Source organism: Diachasma alloeum, unplaced genomic scaffold (genome assembly GCF_001412515.2).
Source record: "Diachasma alloeum isolate Michigan unplaced genomic scaffold, Dall2.0 Dall_scaffold_00513, whole genome shotgun sequence".
Lineage (NCBI taxonomy): Eukaryota > Metazoa > Arthropoda > Insecta > Hymenoptera > Braconidae > Diachasma > Diachasma alloeum.
This window is the reverse complement of record NW_021680645.1, coordinates 43,488-61,803: the sequence shown is the minus strand read 5'-3', so window position 1 is coordinate 61,803 and position 18,316 is coordinate 43,488. Positions and strand designations below refer to the sequence as shown.

The window sequence follows — 18,316 nt, the reverse complement described above, 5'->3', positions numbered from 1 at the left end:
TTTATGTTAAATAATATCAGTACAATATAATAATTCCTCTCAATGAAATCAGATCATGAAAACGAAAAATTTCATTTTCATGATCTGATTTCATTGAGAGGAAATGAGAAAAATGCAGGGAGAGGTGATCAGCAAGAAAATAAAAGAAAACGATTTTTTATTTTTCTGAAAAATTTTAAAACTGATTTTTTTTTAATGACGAAAAAATATCAATATGTTCTCTTTCTATGATCTAATTCCAATGGAAGAAAGTGAAAAAAAAGAACAGAGATACGTGATCGGCAAGAAAATACAAATTTCGATTTTTCAATGTCCCCGGAAAGTTTTAGAATTGATATATTTTTCCAAATAATGAAAGAATACCCATCAATTCAATTTCTATCCTCACATTTTGATAGAATACATGAAAAAACTAGCAAAGAATAAAAATCGGAGATGAAACATTTTATCGGATTAATACAATGTAATGGACCAATTTAAGATATCTTTTAATATATTTTTCAAAATATAAATTTTTCCGTGTGGGTAATTAAACTGAAAAACAAAGTATTTTATTGATTTCTAGGTCATTTGAAAAAAAAATCAATGGAATATTTGATTTTTTAATGACAACATTTCCTGCAATTTCAGTGGAACTTGAACACGATAAATATTTCCGGAATTTGGCCGGGAAATTTGGACGAAAAGTTTTTGCGAATGCGAACGTTTAATAAATTCTTTTATAATGGAAACAAAATTTTATGTTTTATTCAATGAATAGTTTTTCTTGGGAATTAATTATTTTCCATTACTGCATTTCTGATCAGTGAGAGAAATACTGAGGAAAATTGACGCATGATTAATTGCACTGTTACGTCCCTACCTTGGCCACCTGATGGCGTTATATTAAATTTTTAACTTTACTTTATCGACTGTCGAGTCTTACCAGCAATTAGTATATAAGGCCCAANACAAATAATTGTTCAATACGTTTTATGTTTGAAGTTTTAATTCAATTGTGCAAAGCACAGACTAAATTATGCATTTGAACAGTTGCCGGGACTTACCGGCGAGTGCCACTCGAACCGAGTTCGAAGTGTCCTTGAACTTGTTATTTAACGCACAACACGAGACCCCCTGCTCCGCTCTAATCTTTAAAAATTAATGATAACAGCAATATTTTCAACTGGTACTCATTGCAAATCTGTTCTCATATTCAGTGAGAATCAATCTGTTGAAGAAACTACGCAATGGCAACTGCAGGTCAAGTGAGTAGAATTTTCCAAGAGTTTCTAACCCTAGTTGTCACTCCAATTCCAGAACAATTGTCATAACAACTGATAATGAATTGCCCACATGTCGCTGAATTGAATTAAATTGAAGAAAAATCATCCACTCTTCAATAATACGTGACACGAATTCGATAGAGCTGTTTAACGTAGTATAAACAACTTTAATTAAAATCTGAAATTAATTTTAAACGGAAGTTGATATGAGTAAAAACAGTCTGGTTAAGTTCATACTCAATTGACAGTTTAATATTATCGATAATTAATTCATTTAGAAGTACCTAAATAGCACAGTCTTACTAGCGAATGAACATTTCGAGGTTAGAGAGACGACTAAAATGTGTAAAAATTTTTTAAAAATTATAAAACAAGTGGAAAATTGCTCTTGTATTGCATATAGTATAGTTATTTTTGCTAATAAATTAGCAATATGCTATTCTACACGTACGAAAAAATTCAATAGAAAACCTCGGATTCGCTAGAAAATTCTATTGGAATTCTTATAGAAATAGGGCATTCTTATTGAAAGATAGAAAATAGAATTCCAATAAAAATCCTATAGAAACCCTATAGAATTCTTATTCGCAAACGCAACATAGATTTGATAGCCATTAAGTGGTCTCTAACTAACTACTTTTCGGGGCCAACCAATGAGATCACTGTTCTCTCCGTGATCTCATTGGTTGATGCCTATCATTGGTTCACTCCCAATGATTTCATTGGTTGGCCCCCAAGAGTAGTTAGTTTAAAACCCACTTGGTGGCTCTCACATCTACGCTGCGATCGCGAATTGAATTTTCTAACGAATTCGCTAGGTTTTCTACAGAATTTTATATGCGTGTTGGCCCATTCAGCCTACAAAGCTTCCATTCGGAAGCTAAAATAGCAAATGAAAATGACGATCATTCCACATCTCTAGTCTGGACATAAATTTCTGCTTGATCACCGATTTATGTTGAAACCCGTTCTTAATGTCCCCATAAATTCCTCCTAAAATCCATGCAATAGGTGATTAAATGCCGTGCAGCGGTAGCATGGAAGGAGAAGGAGCCTCTTTCGATTGAAGAAATCGAAGTGGCCCCACCAAAAGCCAATGAGGTTCGCATAAAAGTCGTGGCAGTCGCCCTATGCCACACCGATGCCTACACCTTGGGAGGGCTCGACCCCGAGGGAGTCTTCCCCAGTGTCCTGGGGCACGAGGGCAGTGGCATCGTCGAGAGCGTCGGCCCAGGCGTCACCGAGTTTCAGCCAGGAGATCATGTCGTCCCTCTCTACACTCCTCAGTGCAGAGAGTGCAAATTCTGCAAATCCCCAAAGACCAATCTCTGCCAGAAGATTCGAGTCACTCAGGGAAAGGGTCTGATGCCAGATGGCACGACCAGATTCACCTGCAAGGGGAAACCCATTTTTCATTTCATGGGGTGCTCGGTTTTCTCGGAGTATACTGTTGTTGCTGATGTTTCTCTTGCGAAGGTACGACAGAAGTGATTGATTTTCATTAATTAATTGATAATATCTCTGTATTATAAAAATCCAAATCGACTTCTGGTGATAAAACTTTGGTACTTGAAATTAAAACTTCATAATTAAGGGTCACAAGGGTCATGAGCGTCAGACTGAGGGTTACAAGGGTCAGATTAAGGGTCACAAGGGTCAGCTTAAGAATCATATGGGTCAGATTAAGGGTCATGGGTCAGGTTAAGGGTCACAAAAGGTATAATGAGGGCCAGAAGGGTCACAAGAGTTAGCTTAAGAGTCATGGGTCAGATTAAGGGTCAAATGGATCAGGTTAAGTGTCACGAAAGGTATCATCAGGGTCAGAATGCGGGTCACGAGGGTCAGATTAAGGGTCACAAGAGTTCCAATAAGAACGATGAATAAAATATGGACATGGTCCAAAGGAATTTTAATAACTTGAAAACATATGGTCGAGAACGTCAATTTCATCGAAATGCATGATGTTCACACAGAGCTCGAGAAACGTCATTCGAAAATAATTATGTCTCCTTGGAATTAATTCTCATGATTGTCTTCCCAAGGTCGATCCCAAAGCTCCTCTAGAGAAGATCTGTCTGCTCGGGTGTGGAGTTCCCACCGGCTACGGGGCAGCCCTCAACACCGCCAAAGTCGAGCCCGGAAGCACTTGTGCCATCTGGGGTCTCGGGGCTGTCGGTCTGGCAGTCGCCCTAGGATGCAAAGAGGCTGGGGCATCCAGAGTCATCGGCATCGACGTTAATCCCGAGAAGTTCGAGCCGGCAAGAGCCTTCGGATGCACTGAATTCGTTAATCCGAAGGACCACACTCGTCCCATTCAGGAAGTGTTGATTGAACTCACTGATGGGGGATTGGATTACACTTTCGAGTGCGTGGGAAACGTCCAGACTATGGTGAGTCATTCTTTTATTGATTTTAAAGTAAAATAAACATAACTTCAATTTTCCTAAAATTGTGACAATCTGAAATACATTCTAAATGGAAGTTGATATGAATAAAAACATTCTGGTTGAGTTCGTGCTTAATTGGGGTTCCACGACTTTTCTTCCCCAACAAAATTACCCCGACATTTTTCCCCTCCAAAATTTCGTCGTGCTATTTTTTCCTCACCGTTTTTTTTCCCGACATTTTTTCCTCAAAAATACATGATAACACAAGTGTTTTCCCTTTCCATCTCCTGCCAATTTCTGCAATGTATTTATTTACAACTAGAGGGCTTCGCCCCATGCTTGCTCCGCTCGTCAACCCCAGGGGGGGGGCTTAGCCCCCCCCCCCCCCCCCCNTGACCGAGCCGATGTGACCGTAAGGGTTTTTTTAAACCTCATTATCCGAAGATGATCGTAAAAGTAGAAAAGGAACGGAGCATAGTTAAAGCCAAATATGATGAAAAGAGAAGAATAAAATGAAGCTCTTTATAAGACAAGTTTTTGGAAGATATAAGGCCTTATTTCAAAACTCAGATTAATTTAAGGATACAATGAGGAACAGGATTGGTAAATAAAGATCACAAGTAAAAGTCAGAATGAGGGTTACAGATAATAGTCAAAATTACCCTCCTACATCAGGATCCCTTATATCAAGACCCCTTATATCAAAACCCTTCATCCTGATATTAGGACCCCTTATGACTCTTATGATTTTTATGAGGATACCTCATATGAGGACCCCTCATATGGGACTTCTCATATAGGAACCCCTCATATCACCCTTATGACCCTCATGACCCTTGTGATTAAAGGCGTCTCCTGAATTTTTAAACTTCCTTATTTTTTTATTTATATAGAGAAGAAAAAAAAGTGCAGTATTCAATTCCTTCAATAAAAATCTCCATTGTGTGGGTATATAATCCTCAATAACAAAATAAAATTCTCCCACGGCTGATGATAGTAACGTTGAGAGAGGATAATCCTTCCTATTGTGAATGAGTGATGACTACGGCTGTTGTTGCCAATATGATAGCTTCATCTCCAATTCAAGTTCGGTCTATCATCGATTTTCTGTTGCTTATTGACCATTGTAATAAGTGGGGGGGATAATCCTCAAGTATCGCACCTGAGTGATGATCAAATTCTCCCAATTACAACAGTTCCGACGAGTTACTCACGAGAACAGTGTTCACAATGCCACTATCGTATAGAGTGGAAGCTAGCCGAAAATTCGTTTGCCGAAAATAGGAAAGCAGTGGTTCTCACGCTCGACCNCTATCGTTCACATATAATTTAAAAAAGTGAATACTGAATAATTTTTTTCCTTTGTAAATAAAATTAATTGCAAAATTGGAAAGAAATGCAAAGAGAATACATTGGTCTTAGCATGCATTTTTAAGGAAAAAATGTCGAGGAAAAAAGCCTGAGGAAAAAATGGTACGAGGAAATGTGGAGCGGCGGGGGGGGGGGGGGGGAGGAATGTCGGGGAAATTTTGTTGGAGAAATTTTCACCCTCAATTGGCAGTCTAGTATTATTGATGATAATTACTTCAGAAGGGGCAAAATAACACAGTCTTGAGGCCAAACAAGCGGACAATTGCATTTTTTTATAAATGAGTATGCTAGATCGATCGAGAATGTGTCGAAAATTGTTTTGATTATCATCCATAGAGAGCAGCTTTAGAAGCTTGTCACAAAGGCTGGGGAACGTCTGTTATCGTGGGAGTTGCTGCTGCAGGTCAGGAGATCAGCACTCGTCCATTCCAACTGGTCACTGGTCGTGTATGGAAAGGCACAGCATTTGGAGGCTGGAAATCCAAGGACAGTGTGCCAAAGCTCGTCGATAATTACCTGAATAAGAAATTACTGCTCGACGAGTTCATCACCCACACCATGAAGTTTGAGGAGATCAACGAGGCCTTTCAATTGCTTCATTCTGGGAAATGGTAATTAGAACACATCGCGAGTTCTCTAGTGAGAGAAAAATTATTCATCAATTCATTCATTTAAAAATTTTGAATTTTCTTCCTTTCAGCTTGAGAGCAGTTCTTAAATACTGAATCTTCTAACCCTTTGGGATAATCTCCACTCAATAATGAATAAAAATGTGTTCTAAAAAAATGTATAGAATCTTTTGTACAAGAAATAAAGGTTAATTTGATATTCTCTTCACGTTTTTGCGTATTCGTGATGTTAAAAATGCGACGAGTTGAATAGAATTGCAGATTATTCCGGATATGGTTTCTGACTTTTTTTAACGGCCTTTTGAGTCCCCTTATCGGGTCTCATTTCGGCACTTTGTCCAACCCTATGCATGCGGTTGTGGATTCTACACTGTACCGCATTCGCACTTCTATTGGGAACTCTGAGGGGGGTGGCCAATGCCTTGGCCGCCGTGCGGCCGAAATTCGAACTAGCGTGAGCAGGTAATCGTCAGTACGTTCGTATAATCTCTCTTGTAAACAATTGGAGTAATTAAAAATTGTAAGGGTTTCGTTGGGATTCCACGGGTAGTTTGATCATGAAAGTATCTATGCAAGAATTGTGTCGATTTGCTGTCTCTTTGGCAAATTACAAGATGGGACACTTATGAGTTTTAATTGAACAGTTTTACCATTTTCATCTACAATTGAAATAAATAAAGTCAATTTAATTCACGAATGATCACAGAAAAATCAACTGGCAATAGAAAATTGAATAATTTCATTAGATTCTCAGCTGAACTGACACTGAGTGAAGAAGCCGTCTTTGGTAAAATGTAACGAACACACTTTCATTGATTGGTCACTGGCTTTCCGATTCTCAAGATTTTTTTTCAAGCCATTGGACGATCGACTGTTTCCTCTTCACCGAATTTCATCTTCAATGTTACGAAACTCTTATTTTTTTAAAGAGAAATTGGAAAAATCTCACTGTAATATCACGATAGGCTGAACTATTGCAGCCAGGCACACTGCAAAATTCTTTGTTTTTTGTTACTGATGTCGAACTCCATTTTCTGATATAAAATAGTATTCTTTCTGCTTTTAGGCTGACTTGGGAACTGTGTTGATAAGCACAAACAACATAAATCACGAGAAATTTAACAATAACTGGCAAAAAACAATAGGGAACATACGTATTTTTTTATATATTTTTTTCTTAATCTAGAAATTGTAACAATCTCCCCAATAATTTTTTGAACCGTCCAATTCGCATTTTTCAATGAGAAATCGTTGATTGAAAAGTGCACTTTTTGGGCGCCTCGAGTGGGCTGTGACATCACAGCACTGTAGTCGCCATGCCTCTCACTCACTCTCGTAGCGGAAGTCGACAGAGCCGTCGCGCGCTCTCTCTCTCGCACACTAGCAGCCTAGTGTAACTGCTGTGCTGTGACGTATCAGCGTCCGAGTGCCCCATCCGAGCGATCAACTTTCAACTTATTATTAACATTAATAATCCATATCAAAATCAATTTTTTTTCCATGGAATATTTTTTTTATGACCCATAGAACAAATTGAAAGGGGAATTTGATCAATTTGAAAAAAATTTATGTTCCCTATTCTTTTGTATACATAAACCCATTCAGTGGCTCCAAGTCAACTGCTCGCACTAATACGCGTTGACATTAACATTTGGATAAACAATCCTGATATAATTTCCATGTCGAGAATCTCATAGGAGAATTGCATCTTGAATTCTAGGAAACTTGCAAGAGATACTGCGAGATGAAGTGACGAATATGACACGAATGAAGAATGGGCTACCGATTGTGAAGACCAAGCTCATGGAGATAAGGTTTAATCGGGACATGTGTCTTTTAGTGGCACAAAAAAATGTATCTAAACAAGAGTATGCATCAACAATTGTATTAATATCCGTGGATTGACTACGGTTGAATCCAATCCATTAATATCTATCCATCTCATTACAGAATTACTCTAGATGAAATATATACATTTCTGAAGCAATATCTACCCGAAGAGCAATCGAAGAGAATTGATGAAGAACAACGTATCAGTTTGCGGGACAATGTTACAAGTTAGTTGGAATTTAACATCGTTGGAAAAATCCCATCGTAGCAATTAAGAAATTTAAGCAAACCCTCGGCCAAGATCCCTTTTTTGCCGAGGGTAATAGACTGACGGCCTAGGTAAGGTTTATTGAGGGTTTTATTGGGGATAGACCTTTTGGCGACAGTCTGGCGCGCACGTGTGGGGAAATGCAGGGGAATTTCACGCAGGGAAATTAAGAGTTTGCCTCCCCCAAAAATGTTGCCATTTTGGGTATGCGTAGGAGTGGGGGTTATAGTGGGGGGTAAGCTCGGGCCCAGAGTCGAAGTGCCCAAAACTTAGTCTTAAGTTTAGTTTTTTAACCAACCATCATGCAGCTAAGATGTGTCTGGATTTTGTGTGACATTTAACTTTCATTTTAAATATACTTTTATTTTAGTGGAAGTCAATGTGTTTTTATTTCATCTGGTAGTTGCATGCCATCGTTATTATTATTCCCTACAGAAATGTTTAAGCGAGCATCAAAAATGGAATTGAAATCCTTGTCTGCAGAAAAGGATGAAGAATACGGAGGTAACAACAGAGAAACATACTTTATAAAAATCACGTATTTAAATGAAATGGTCATGTTCAACAATGATTCTCCTTTTTCAGTTAAGCGAAAATGTCAACGTAGAAGGAGGAGGACAACGACGTGAAACAAGTTTGTTTGGCGACAGCATTTGCGTGTAGATGTGTTCCTGAGAGATGTGTCAACGCCCCTTTTCCTATATTTATTTATTTAAGCTATATTTATTTATATTAAACTCTCAAAAATAAGGGAATGAAGTCTCATCGATTTTTGGCAGTAATTTGTTGAATAAATTAACCATAAAAATAATTGGCGTGATATCTGTCACTATCCAACGCACGCCATGTTTGATGTTTCGTCTCTCTCGAAAATAACCTCACTTACTTAACCATTTTACGCTCCACTCACCCGCGCGCCTATCCCCGTTTGGCCCTACTGAGGAGACCCCTTAATTCATACATCATTAATTCGGTTCCATTGTTAATTACAAAAAACACAACAGTTTTTTTCAATCATTGAAGTGATGATTAAATATAAATTTATATCGATCACAAAAGTGATCAATTCGTGATCGATTCGTGAAACCTCGTTTTACGCACATGCCGCGCGTGCTAAAAAGCCGCTCACGAACATCGGGACAACAAAAATATCCTTCATCACTTAATCGAAACTAATTTTGCCGGTGAAAAATACTCCTTTCAGGGAAAATATATGACGAAAAATATTATTTTGACACTGTTGCTACATTCACCTCGTGCCGTAATGTGCCTTTTCGTTTGCTCCTAAACAAAAAATGTTAATTTTTATTTGGTTTTACTAATCGACAATTATTTTACTAATCGACAATTGGTATCAATGCTGACCCCCTTTTTTTTATAAATAAATAGTCACCCATCAACGACTATCAATAAATTAGTAAATTATTAATCAGAATGAAAAATTAACCGATTAATGTATCAACTGTTAATCCTGTTTGATTTTTTTATCAATTATTTAAAGAGGAATTAATTGAATCTGGGAATTTCTGATTAACCCTGATGATGATGAATTTCGGATTAGAAAAAAATCAATTATTTAGTCAATGAATCATTTCTATGGAGAGATTTTCAATTATTTACCCAACCATCAATTGAAGACCATAATTATGCAATATTCCGATCAATTGTCAATTATTCCAAGACCACTTTCGATGCTTCAAACAATTCGTGAGCGAAACGAAATAAACTATCATTAAAGAATTGACGCCAGGAATTTTTTGATTATTTCATTATTGGATAATTATCGCTGCATATTACAAAGTTATCCAATAATTCAAACCGTGCAACCTTTATCAATTTTAAGACTTCATCGTGGGAAAACCCCTGGACCGATTCATTTCAGTGATATTCTGATATCGTTAATCACAATTACATAATTCATTCGTGAAAAATCCTTGTCTGAGAAATTTTCATTTTTTTCTCCAGGACACTTTGGAAAAACCACTGGAGGGATTCACTTCAAAATGAAATCAGGTCTAAATTACATGAAGACCTTCCGATTGTGTTATCGATCATCTTGATCGCACAATTCATTCGGAAGAAATTGTCACACCCACACAATAGGTATTTCGTTCAGATGGGTTTAAAAAAGTTTTAAACACCCTAAAACATGGAGAAATGGTAGTAAAATCTAATGATTCATTTTCGAGGTGATTACAGTAACTACTCGGTAGATTGGGAAGTTGTAAATGGTTAATTTTAATGGGCGATTAACTGGATAATTAAATAATCAATGGTTGAAATTATCCATTAATCAGTTTACTAATCATAATAATAAATAATTAATTGTTGAAATAACCAATTAATTTGATATTTAATAACTTTGTAATTGAATGAACAATTATCAACGTAATTAGGAAGTGTACGTTATTAATTATTTATGGATTGAAGAATCGATCAGTTTTTTGTGATGGTTGAGAATTGATCCGACAATCAGATAATTGGCTATCCTGAATAATGATTATTTGATCAACAAATTAATTTGCGGTTCTCATTCATGTATGAAGTGATAATAGTAATTACTGTAGGCCTGTCACTTGAGTTAATGAGGCAAACAATTATTCAGTTAGCTCCTATTAGGGTCCACGACTCAGTTTTTACCTAAGAGTTCAGGTAGTACAGCCCTGGATATTTCACGAAAATAATCTTTTCAGTCTTATAGCGCCATCAGGTAACGGAAATTGTTGCTGACAATTTTATTCTATAGGTAATAAATGTATTCGATTCCTACAATACCGATGCTGGTTTATCGGCTTGGCGCGTTGTGGACACTTCGTCCTCGTGGACAGTTTCGCCCGTGCACTATTTCATTTGTGGACAGTTCTGCTGTGCACAGTAGCGCTCCGTGTACAGATCGGTGTCGTGTACAGTTCTGACTCGGCGGATGTATCTCCCCCTTTTGCACAATAGACTTTTTGTCATTCCGGCCGTGAGGCAGCGCTTCACGGACGCTCCGCTCCACTTCGCGTCCGTGAATCTCTGCCTACGGCCCTCATGACAAAAAATACTGTTCGTCATACGGCCAAAAAAAACTTTTCTAGCTCATATGATTGCAGCCCTCGCCTTCGGCTCGGGCTGCAAACTCATATTCGCCAGAAAAGTTTTTTTCGGCCTAGTGACGAAATATACTATTGCGTCTAGCCTACTCGGCCACCGACATCGGTGCCTCTGAATTAAAATATTTATTTCATATTTATTTATGTAAGTCTGTTTTCAAAATACTTATCATGAAGTGAACAAACTTTCAGTGATGTATATGTATTTACATTTTTTTACATATGTATGCGTATGGTTTTTTAAAATGAATGTTGCCTATTCCACTTAGAAATAAAAACTTGAGAGACCAGATTTGCGCGCAGGATTTGGTGGAATCGCTCAAATACAAAAATGCGAGGTGTATATTTACAAATGCATTACGTTTCGAGTTTTCTGAAGTGCAAGATAATTCCGTTAGCAGCAGCTGTGAAAGTCGATCGTGGATCCAAATAGCTTTTGTCCTCTGGACTCTGATAAACCTCGTACTCCTTCAGGATCATTGATAGCACCACTTTTGCGTGTAATTGTCCCACTTTCATGCCTAAAAATTTTGTCCATTAATACTTTGTCTAAAATTAAGTCCATTGATTCGAGGTTCATTCATATTCAGTCGATTCCACATTTAAAGAATTAAAAATAATACGTTGTATCATTTCTCACGTTTGGCTTTACGAGAGCTAGCATTTTTGATTCTGAGTCGTTCAAATTTGAGTCTTAGATTTTTGTGATTTTGTAGACTTTTGTTACCCTAACACAAAAAATTGGAAACTTAAATTTGAGCGATTACAAAGCTTCCATTCGGAAGCAAAAAAGCATGTATGGATGCAAAAATTATCCTTCTGTACAGTAAATTTTCCCCCACCGGTAGGGTATTTTTTTCTTGCATTCATCTGAAGGTCATGGGGACGAATCGAAGTGAAATTTCATCGAATGTGTTCGGAAAAAAACCATTCTCCGTTACAGAAAAGTTACATGAAATATTGAGCAATCATTCACGTTTACTGGGATAATTTTTTATGGAAAGCAGAGTAAATTTTACAGTTTCGGCACAAATTATCGTCACGTTCAGTAAATTTTGCCCGCCCAACGGAAAAAAATTCACTATTCGTCTCGCACTTTTCCCCAATTTAGGGTGAAAAAGTACTGTAAATCGAGTTCGCTCAAATTTTCTTACCGACACACATCCTCGGACCCAAACCAAATGGTATGTAGGCTTCCGAAACTTGACGGCCCTCTCGAAACCGTTCAGGATTGAACACTCCCGGATCTTCAAAGAATTTGGGATCCTCCTGAAGTCCATATAGTGATATATAAATCGGTGTTTCGCTTTCTAGGACAACATCAGTTCCGGGTATCTGCAAAAAATTGATTCATTTCAAGATGGACTTTCAATTTAGCACATCAATGCACGATACTGTTATCATCATCATTCAGTAAAGTTCCTATTTTTTAGCGGCAGGAAGACGGAAATTGTACAATTTACATGAATTTTCAAGTGAAAATGAATATTTGCCACCAAATTTCCTTCAATTTTCAGGGAATTCCTTAAAAATTTGAGAAACTTCAAATTTTTTTGAAGGAATTCCCCGAATATTCAGAGGAATCTGCGATTTTTCATTCATTTTCTCCGAATAATTAAATTGAAATTCACCGTTCTCATGAATTTTTTAAAGATTCAAAGACAAAATTCCTTGAAATTTCGGTAGAAACGTAACTTGTTAAAAATTTCCAAGACTTACCAAAAATTTCAGTGGAATATTTTCAACAGTGCGTAGCCAAAGGCCAAAAACATCTACATATTCATCTACATATTAATCTACATATTTTATTTGCAGGAGAAAAATCGAATTTTCTCGTGAAATTTCTTTTTTTTATTTTCATGTCAATTCATTCAAAATTTATCTACTAGAAAGTGACACAAGTCTCTAACCACTCGCTTCTCATCATTTTTTTACTTTCTGATGCCATTCAAATCGTAGATTATGTATTTTGCAATGTCAAAAGATTGTGATCGTAATTCTTACCCTGTACTCATCTCTCGTAAATCGATCAATAGTGGACACCGGAGGGTGCAGTCTCACACCCTCCGCGATACATTGATCCAAATACTTCATATCATTTATGGCCTCATAGCCCCAACCATGCTCACCAATGGCCCTCAAGATATCTTTTCTCGCTCGTTCCTGATACTGCTCATTTTTTGCCAATTCCATAAGTGTGAATGATGTGGTTGTTGAACTGGACTCGAAACCCGAGAAAAATGTTCCCGATTGGTACAGAAGATTTTCCCCTTCGAACCCTAAACCGATAAGATAATCATTGCACATTTTCTGAAGTAAGAAGAATAGTATATAGTGGACCATGGGCGGAAAGAAATGTTTCTCGCATGCAAGGTTCACATTAGGGGAGGGTATGCCTGTACCGGTCAGCGGGTAATACCGCTCACCCGATTTCCTCCACAACCATCAACTTGAAAATTTCTTTCTGTTCCTGATCATGAAGTGTTTGATGATTGGATGTGATTGTCGGAAAAATTTCACTTTATTTACCACTTTAAATATGAAAAAACACGTAACGAAGCTTTGAGGTCTTTGCAGTGCAAAATTTGCGGACTTTTAATCAAGGTTTTTGATAGGTTCAAACGCTGAATTCTCATATTAAACTGTGGTTATGCGATTCGTAGTTGCGTATTATATCATGAATGTATTACATATCGAAATATTGCAACTGCATAGCAAAAAAAATCATGAAAACAATAAATACTTGAAGATTGACGGTGCTTATACGCTTATATATTTGAGTGAGTTCATTTACGACAAAATCATACTTGAGAACAAGAATATGTTAAACCATGAGACCTTTCTCGGGCCACGTGAGTTGAGATGCCTGGGAGAATTAAACAGTTGAAGAAAAATTACTTGTCTCAAGAAAATACGTTTTAGATATTAGAATTTTTTTTCTCAGTGTACTGTGATTACGGATGTAATCCGCACACTCGTCAGCAAGTACATTTTTTCATATGTATCGTACAATATTTTATGATACTGGTGAGAAAAAGGCGATTTTTCCACTTATATCTTAATAGTACATTACGTCATCAGGCGATAAAAGCATTATCTGACGAGAATGACTTTATAATCCGAGTCGAAAGCGAGAATTATAATCAGATGAGTTCAATAATACTTTTATTGCCGTTTGATATGCAACATTTCAAGTTATCAGGACGATAAACCGCGATTCTAACCGCGATTAAAGTTATTAAAGGTATATCTGACGAATGTAACTTTGTGATAATACTTTTCCGCCACGGCGGGCGCAAAGTGCACATTTCCCTCCCGTTTTGCGGGCGGGAAATCTGACTTTGCGCCTGCGCTGTGACGGAAAATAATGTTCTGACCACGGGAGGTTAAATAAAGGAAGATTACCCACGTGCTTAGCACCCTCGCTTTCGGATCGGGGGTAATTCTGCATGTGGGCACGACTCCTTTATTTTCTCTCCCTCGCCTGATGACATAATGTACTCTTCCGTCATAACTGCCCGGGAAAGTTCGTTTTTTCTTCGTGATTGCAGGGAGGAACGTGGGTTTTGTTATTCCGAGGTTCGTCGAAAAGAACAGAAATTCGAGGAATGAAAAAAACTTTTCGGACGACTGTGAAGGTTGCCTCCCAAGGCGAAGCCGAACATTGCAATCACACGATCGAGAAAAGTTTTTTCGGTTGAGTGACCAAGCTCATTTTTCTTCACGCTGTCTGTAAACGGTATTTGACTGACATAAAGTTTCAGTAAAATGTCCAATTTGTTCTATGGACAGCCCAATGAAGTATAATTCCTGATTACAAAAACTACTCAACTGTAAGTGGGATTTTGTTCTCCATTTTTGAGTTGCACGAGAGAGTCAATGAAATCTCCTCTTTTCGAGCCACTTTTCTCGCGTTCATCGACAGCATTCCAGAATACTTTCCTGACGAACTTGGAATCGAAAAGTATGTTGGAACCAATTTTTTCTACCAACTCTGGCATGAAGAAGACGGTGACTAGGGCTACCATTCTTTTGAATCCATGGAAAAACTCGGATACTGGAACATAATAATAGCAGTTTTTAAAATCACTGTCTAATGTCAATCTAATCTTCCTTCTTCTGATTCGTACTTAGGATAATGGTCCTTACAGAGAAAAATGAAGAAATGTATCAATAACAAATTAAATGAGCATGGTATGCAATTTTAGATGCTCTCAATTTTACAAAAAAAAACTTTTTTGTAAAAATAGATAAACTGAAATCTTTTTTTTACAACATTTTATAAAAGAAAAAAAGCAATCATTGATTTTATCAGGAATCCTTGTATAAAAAAGACATGACATTTCTCGAATTCGCGTTGACATCGATTAACCCTCGAGTGGTCGCACCTCTCCACCAAACGTATCTGGTCGCGTGATGAGCGCTGCGCCGTTCCGTGTATTTTCCCATTTTGAGAAAACAAAAAGTTGAAAAAAATGATGTATTTATGATTAAACGAGTAACTTTGAACTTTCAACTAACAACTAATATCACTATAAAACGAGAAAAGTGAAAACATTATTGAAAAATTGATTTCCATTCGGTGCGAAAATTTGACATTTAGAGGTTAAACACAGAGATTTCGACTGAGTCGAATTTTTAAGGAATTTTAATTTTTGATCGGTGCAAAGATGCACAGAACAAAAATTGTTTAAATGTTTGACATGGTGGAAAGTAGGAATTTCAATTTTTTCAGATTTTTTCTCAACACCGTTTCACCGTAAAAAATAAAAATCGAGACAGAACGGCGCTCGTGCCATGACGTGACCGATCGAGGGTTAAGGTACTTCCGCAGTAAGTATACTTGGTGAAAATTTCGAAATGGTATAAAGACGCAATATTTGGATCATATGTTGTTGACCACATTAAAAAGATATTCCCAAAATTTCAAGTCCCTGGTCCATCCCATTTTTGAGATATGCATCGCCAAACATTCAATTTTTGTGTTTTTTCCATTTTTGACGATGTATATATCGAAAATGGGGAGGACAAGGTACTTGAAATTTTGGGAATAGTTTTTGAATGTGCTCAACAACATATGATCCAAATATTGCGTCTTTATATCATTTCGAAATTTTCACCAAATATACTTACTGCGGAAGTTCCTCAATTGAAAGTGAATTAATCTCCTATTCCTCCTGTGAAAAAGACATGACATGGAATCAGAGAGTCGATGAAAACATCAATAAATCGTTGAGTTTCGATATGCCGAACACAGCGTTTGAATCGTTGAAACCACACATGCAAATCGTGGCCGGTTCACATAACGACACTCGATGCACGCGTATTCATGTGTTGTTATAATCTGTGCAAGCACACGTTGTGTCGTTTCAAAATATGAAAATAAGAAAAACGGCAAAAATTTTAGTGAGAAGAAATGAATGAATGTCTGCTCCATTTGAAAACTATAAACATTACAGCCAAAATTGTTACACAAAAAGGTGAGTGGGGAAGGAGTTGAGTAAAGTAATTCAATTTAATAATCAATTTTTAACGAGGATGTACAAACAAATACGTCTAATATAAAATGAATTGACGTTTTTTGGGAGTCACCGATGTATTTCTTTAGGAATAATTCACATACGCAAGATTGTGATATTTCCTCTATTTCTTTCAAGATAATTAATGTTATTAGTTGGTTTCGAATAAATGATGATCTTCATAACAGTGCTTTCAATGATATGAAGCATTCAATAGATTATGAAACTCAATGAATGCGAATTGCTATTGAGAATCGTAATTTTTTCATCTAATTAATTTTCCAATAAACTTTGAATAAGTGTTTTGCACAGGAAGATAATAAGTAGCCAACGTTTACACTTAGAATCCTCAAATAATTATGTGTCAAATGAATTCGAATGTGGTTTTCAATTGGAAGAAAATTCAGAGACAAAAATGAATAATTTGTCTCATTACGAGAAGAAATAACAAAAAGTTGTAAAGCCTTCGCATATTATTAGAAATTTTCTGTTTTCGTATACCCTTTCGGGTTTTCATGGTTTCTAATAGAACCGCCGGTCACTGCCGTCGGTTATATTATTATAAATTAAGTGTACACAGGATTATAACAATCATTTGTTAGAAGAATCGCGGGTAGGAAAAAATTGAAGAAAAACTACGTAAAAAAAAATACCCTTCAGAGTACACGGAGAAAATGCAAAACGAAAGATCCCCGAGTCGAGGATTTGGTTCTGATTGGACGTACACAGGTCTTTCAAGATCTCTGAAGACCTAGATGGACCTGGTAAGTCCTAATCAGTTATGCGACGTACTTTTCCAGAGACCTTTCGAATCCTCAGTTCTTTTCGGTCCTGAGAAGTCCTCGATGCTACCGAGAACGCGTGATTTTACGAGCGGGTGAAGCGGAAGGCATGTATGCGGAGGGTTAAAATTTGTAGCCAACAAGGAGACAGGGTTGCAGAATATATTTTAGCCACCCTCATCTCCCCGTTTGCAGGCGGTGTTTAAATAAAAAATAGTGAACGTTGATTCTGTATTTATTGACCCCCTGATGCCAATGAAACCTTCGGGGGTGACAGAAACGGGGAAAATTTTTTTTTCTTTTTCACGTGGGTCAAAAGTGAAAGTCGATTTTCGCCAAAATTGAATTTTTTCGCCAAGTGAAAATTGATTCTGTATTCTGACAATTCTGATGCCAATGAAACCCCAGAAGACGCGACAAAAGTCGAAATAAATTTTTTTTTTTCACCCCGAGCCAAAGAGTCAGATTTTCTGTTTTTCCAGAGAGAAAGTCGACTTTTGCCAAAATCGCATTTTTTAGTCGGGCGAGTGTTGATTCCAACTATTTAAGCGACGGGCTATTTTCAGAACTCAAAAGTATGTGGGAAAAGTGAAAACTAAAAAAAATTGTTTTTCACCCGGAGCCAAAGGGTTAGATTTTCGGTTTTGGCAGGGGGAGAGTCGACTTTCGCCAAAATTGAATTTTTTAGCCGGGTGAGCGTTGATTCCAACTATTTGAGCGACGGGCTATTCAGAACTCTCAAAAGTATGTGGAAAAAGTGAAAACTGAAAAAGTTTTTTTTTTTTAATTTTCAAAGGGTCAGATTTTCGGGTTTTCCGGGGCAAGTGGATTTTCGCCAAAATCGAATTTTTTAGCCGGGTGAACGTTGATTCCAACTATTTTAAGCGATGGGCTATTCAGAACTATCAAAAGTATATGGAAAAAGTGAAAAATAAAAATAAAAAATTTTCACCGGAGGCTAAAGTGTCGGATCTTGGATNCTTAAGCGCCGGGATAGCCAGAACTGTCAAAAGTGTGTGGAAAAAGTGAAAACTGAGAAACCGTTTTTTTTTGGCCCCCAAAGGGTCAGATTTTCCGGTTTTCCGGGGCAAGTGGATTTTTGCCAAAATCGAATTTTTTAGCCGGGTGAACGTTGATTCCAACTATTTAAGCGACGGGCTATTTAGAACT

General features: G+C 37.2%; 2 protein-coding genes across 2 annotated transcripts in view; one reads left to right on the top strand and one right to left on the bottom strand.

Annotated features, from left to right (window-relative positions):
• Positions 1-1,027: 1,027 nt before the first annotated feature.
• LOC107042709 (alcohol dehydrogenase class-3) lies at positions 1,028-5,860 on the top strand. The gene is made up of 5 exons (XM_015263868.2): positions 1,028-1,247; positions 2,277-2,741; positions 3,308-3,655; positions 5,360-5,634; positions 5,724-5,860. Exons 1-5 carry the CDS (start codon positions 1,230-1,232, stop codon positions 5,746-5,748), a joined length of 1,131 nt encoding a protein of 376 aa, XP_015119354.1. The 5' UTR covers positions 1,028-1,229; the 3' UTR covers positions 5,749-5,860.
• Positions 5,861-10,891: 5,031 nt separating this feature from the next.
• Positions 10,892-18,316, bottom strand: part of LOC107042706 (cytochrome P450 6k1) — a 13,127-nt gene continuing 5,702 nt past the window's right edge. Inside the window, exons 2-5 of the mRNA XM_015263864.1 lie at positions 14,678-14,902; positions 12,850-13,124; positions 12,000-12,180; positions 10,892-11,366 (exon numbers count right to left, since the gene is read on the bottom strand). Of these exons, the coding sequence (XP_015119350.1) occupies positions 11,203-11,366; positions 12,000-12,180; positions 12,850-13,124; positions 14,678-14,902 (845 nt within the window). The 3' untranslated portion in view covers positions 10,892-11,202. The remainder of the gene's footprint in view (positions 11,367-11,999; positions 12,181-12,849; positions 13,125-14,677; positions 14,903-18,316) is intronic.

Coding starts and splice junctions, on each gene's coding strand:
- LOC107042709 (XM_015263868.2), top strand. Junction 2,742..3,307: donor CTGATGTTTCTCTTGCGAAG/GTACGACAGAAG, acceptor TGTCTTCCCAAG/GTCGATCCCAAAGCTCCTCT. Junction 3,656..5,359: donor TGGGAAACGTCCAGACTATG/GTGAGTCATTCT, acceptor TATCATCCATAG/AGAGCAGCTTTAGAAGCTTG.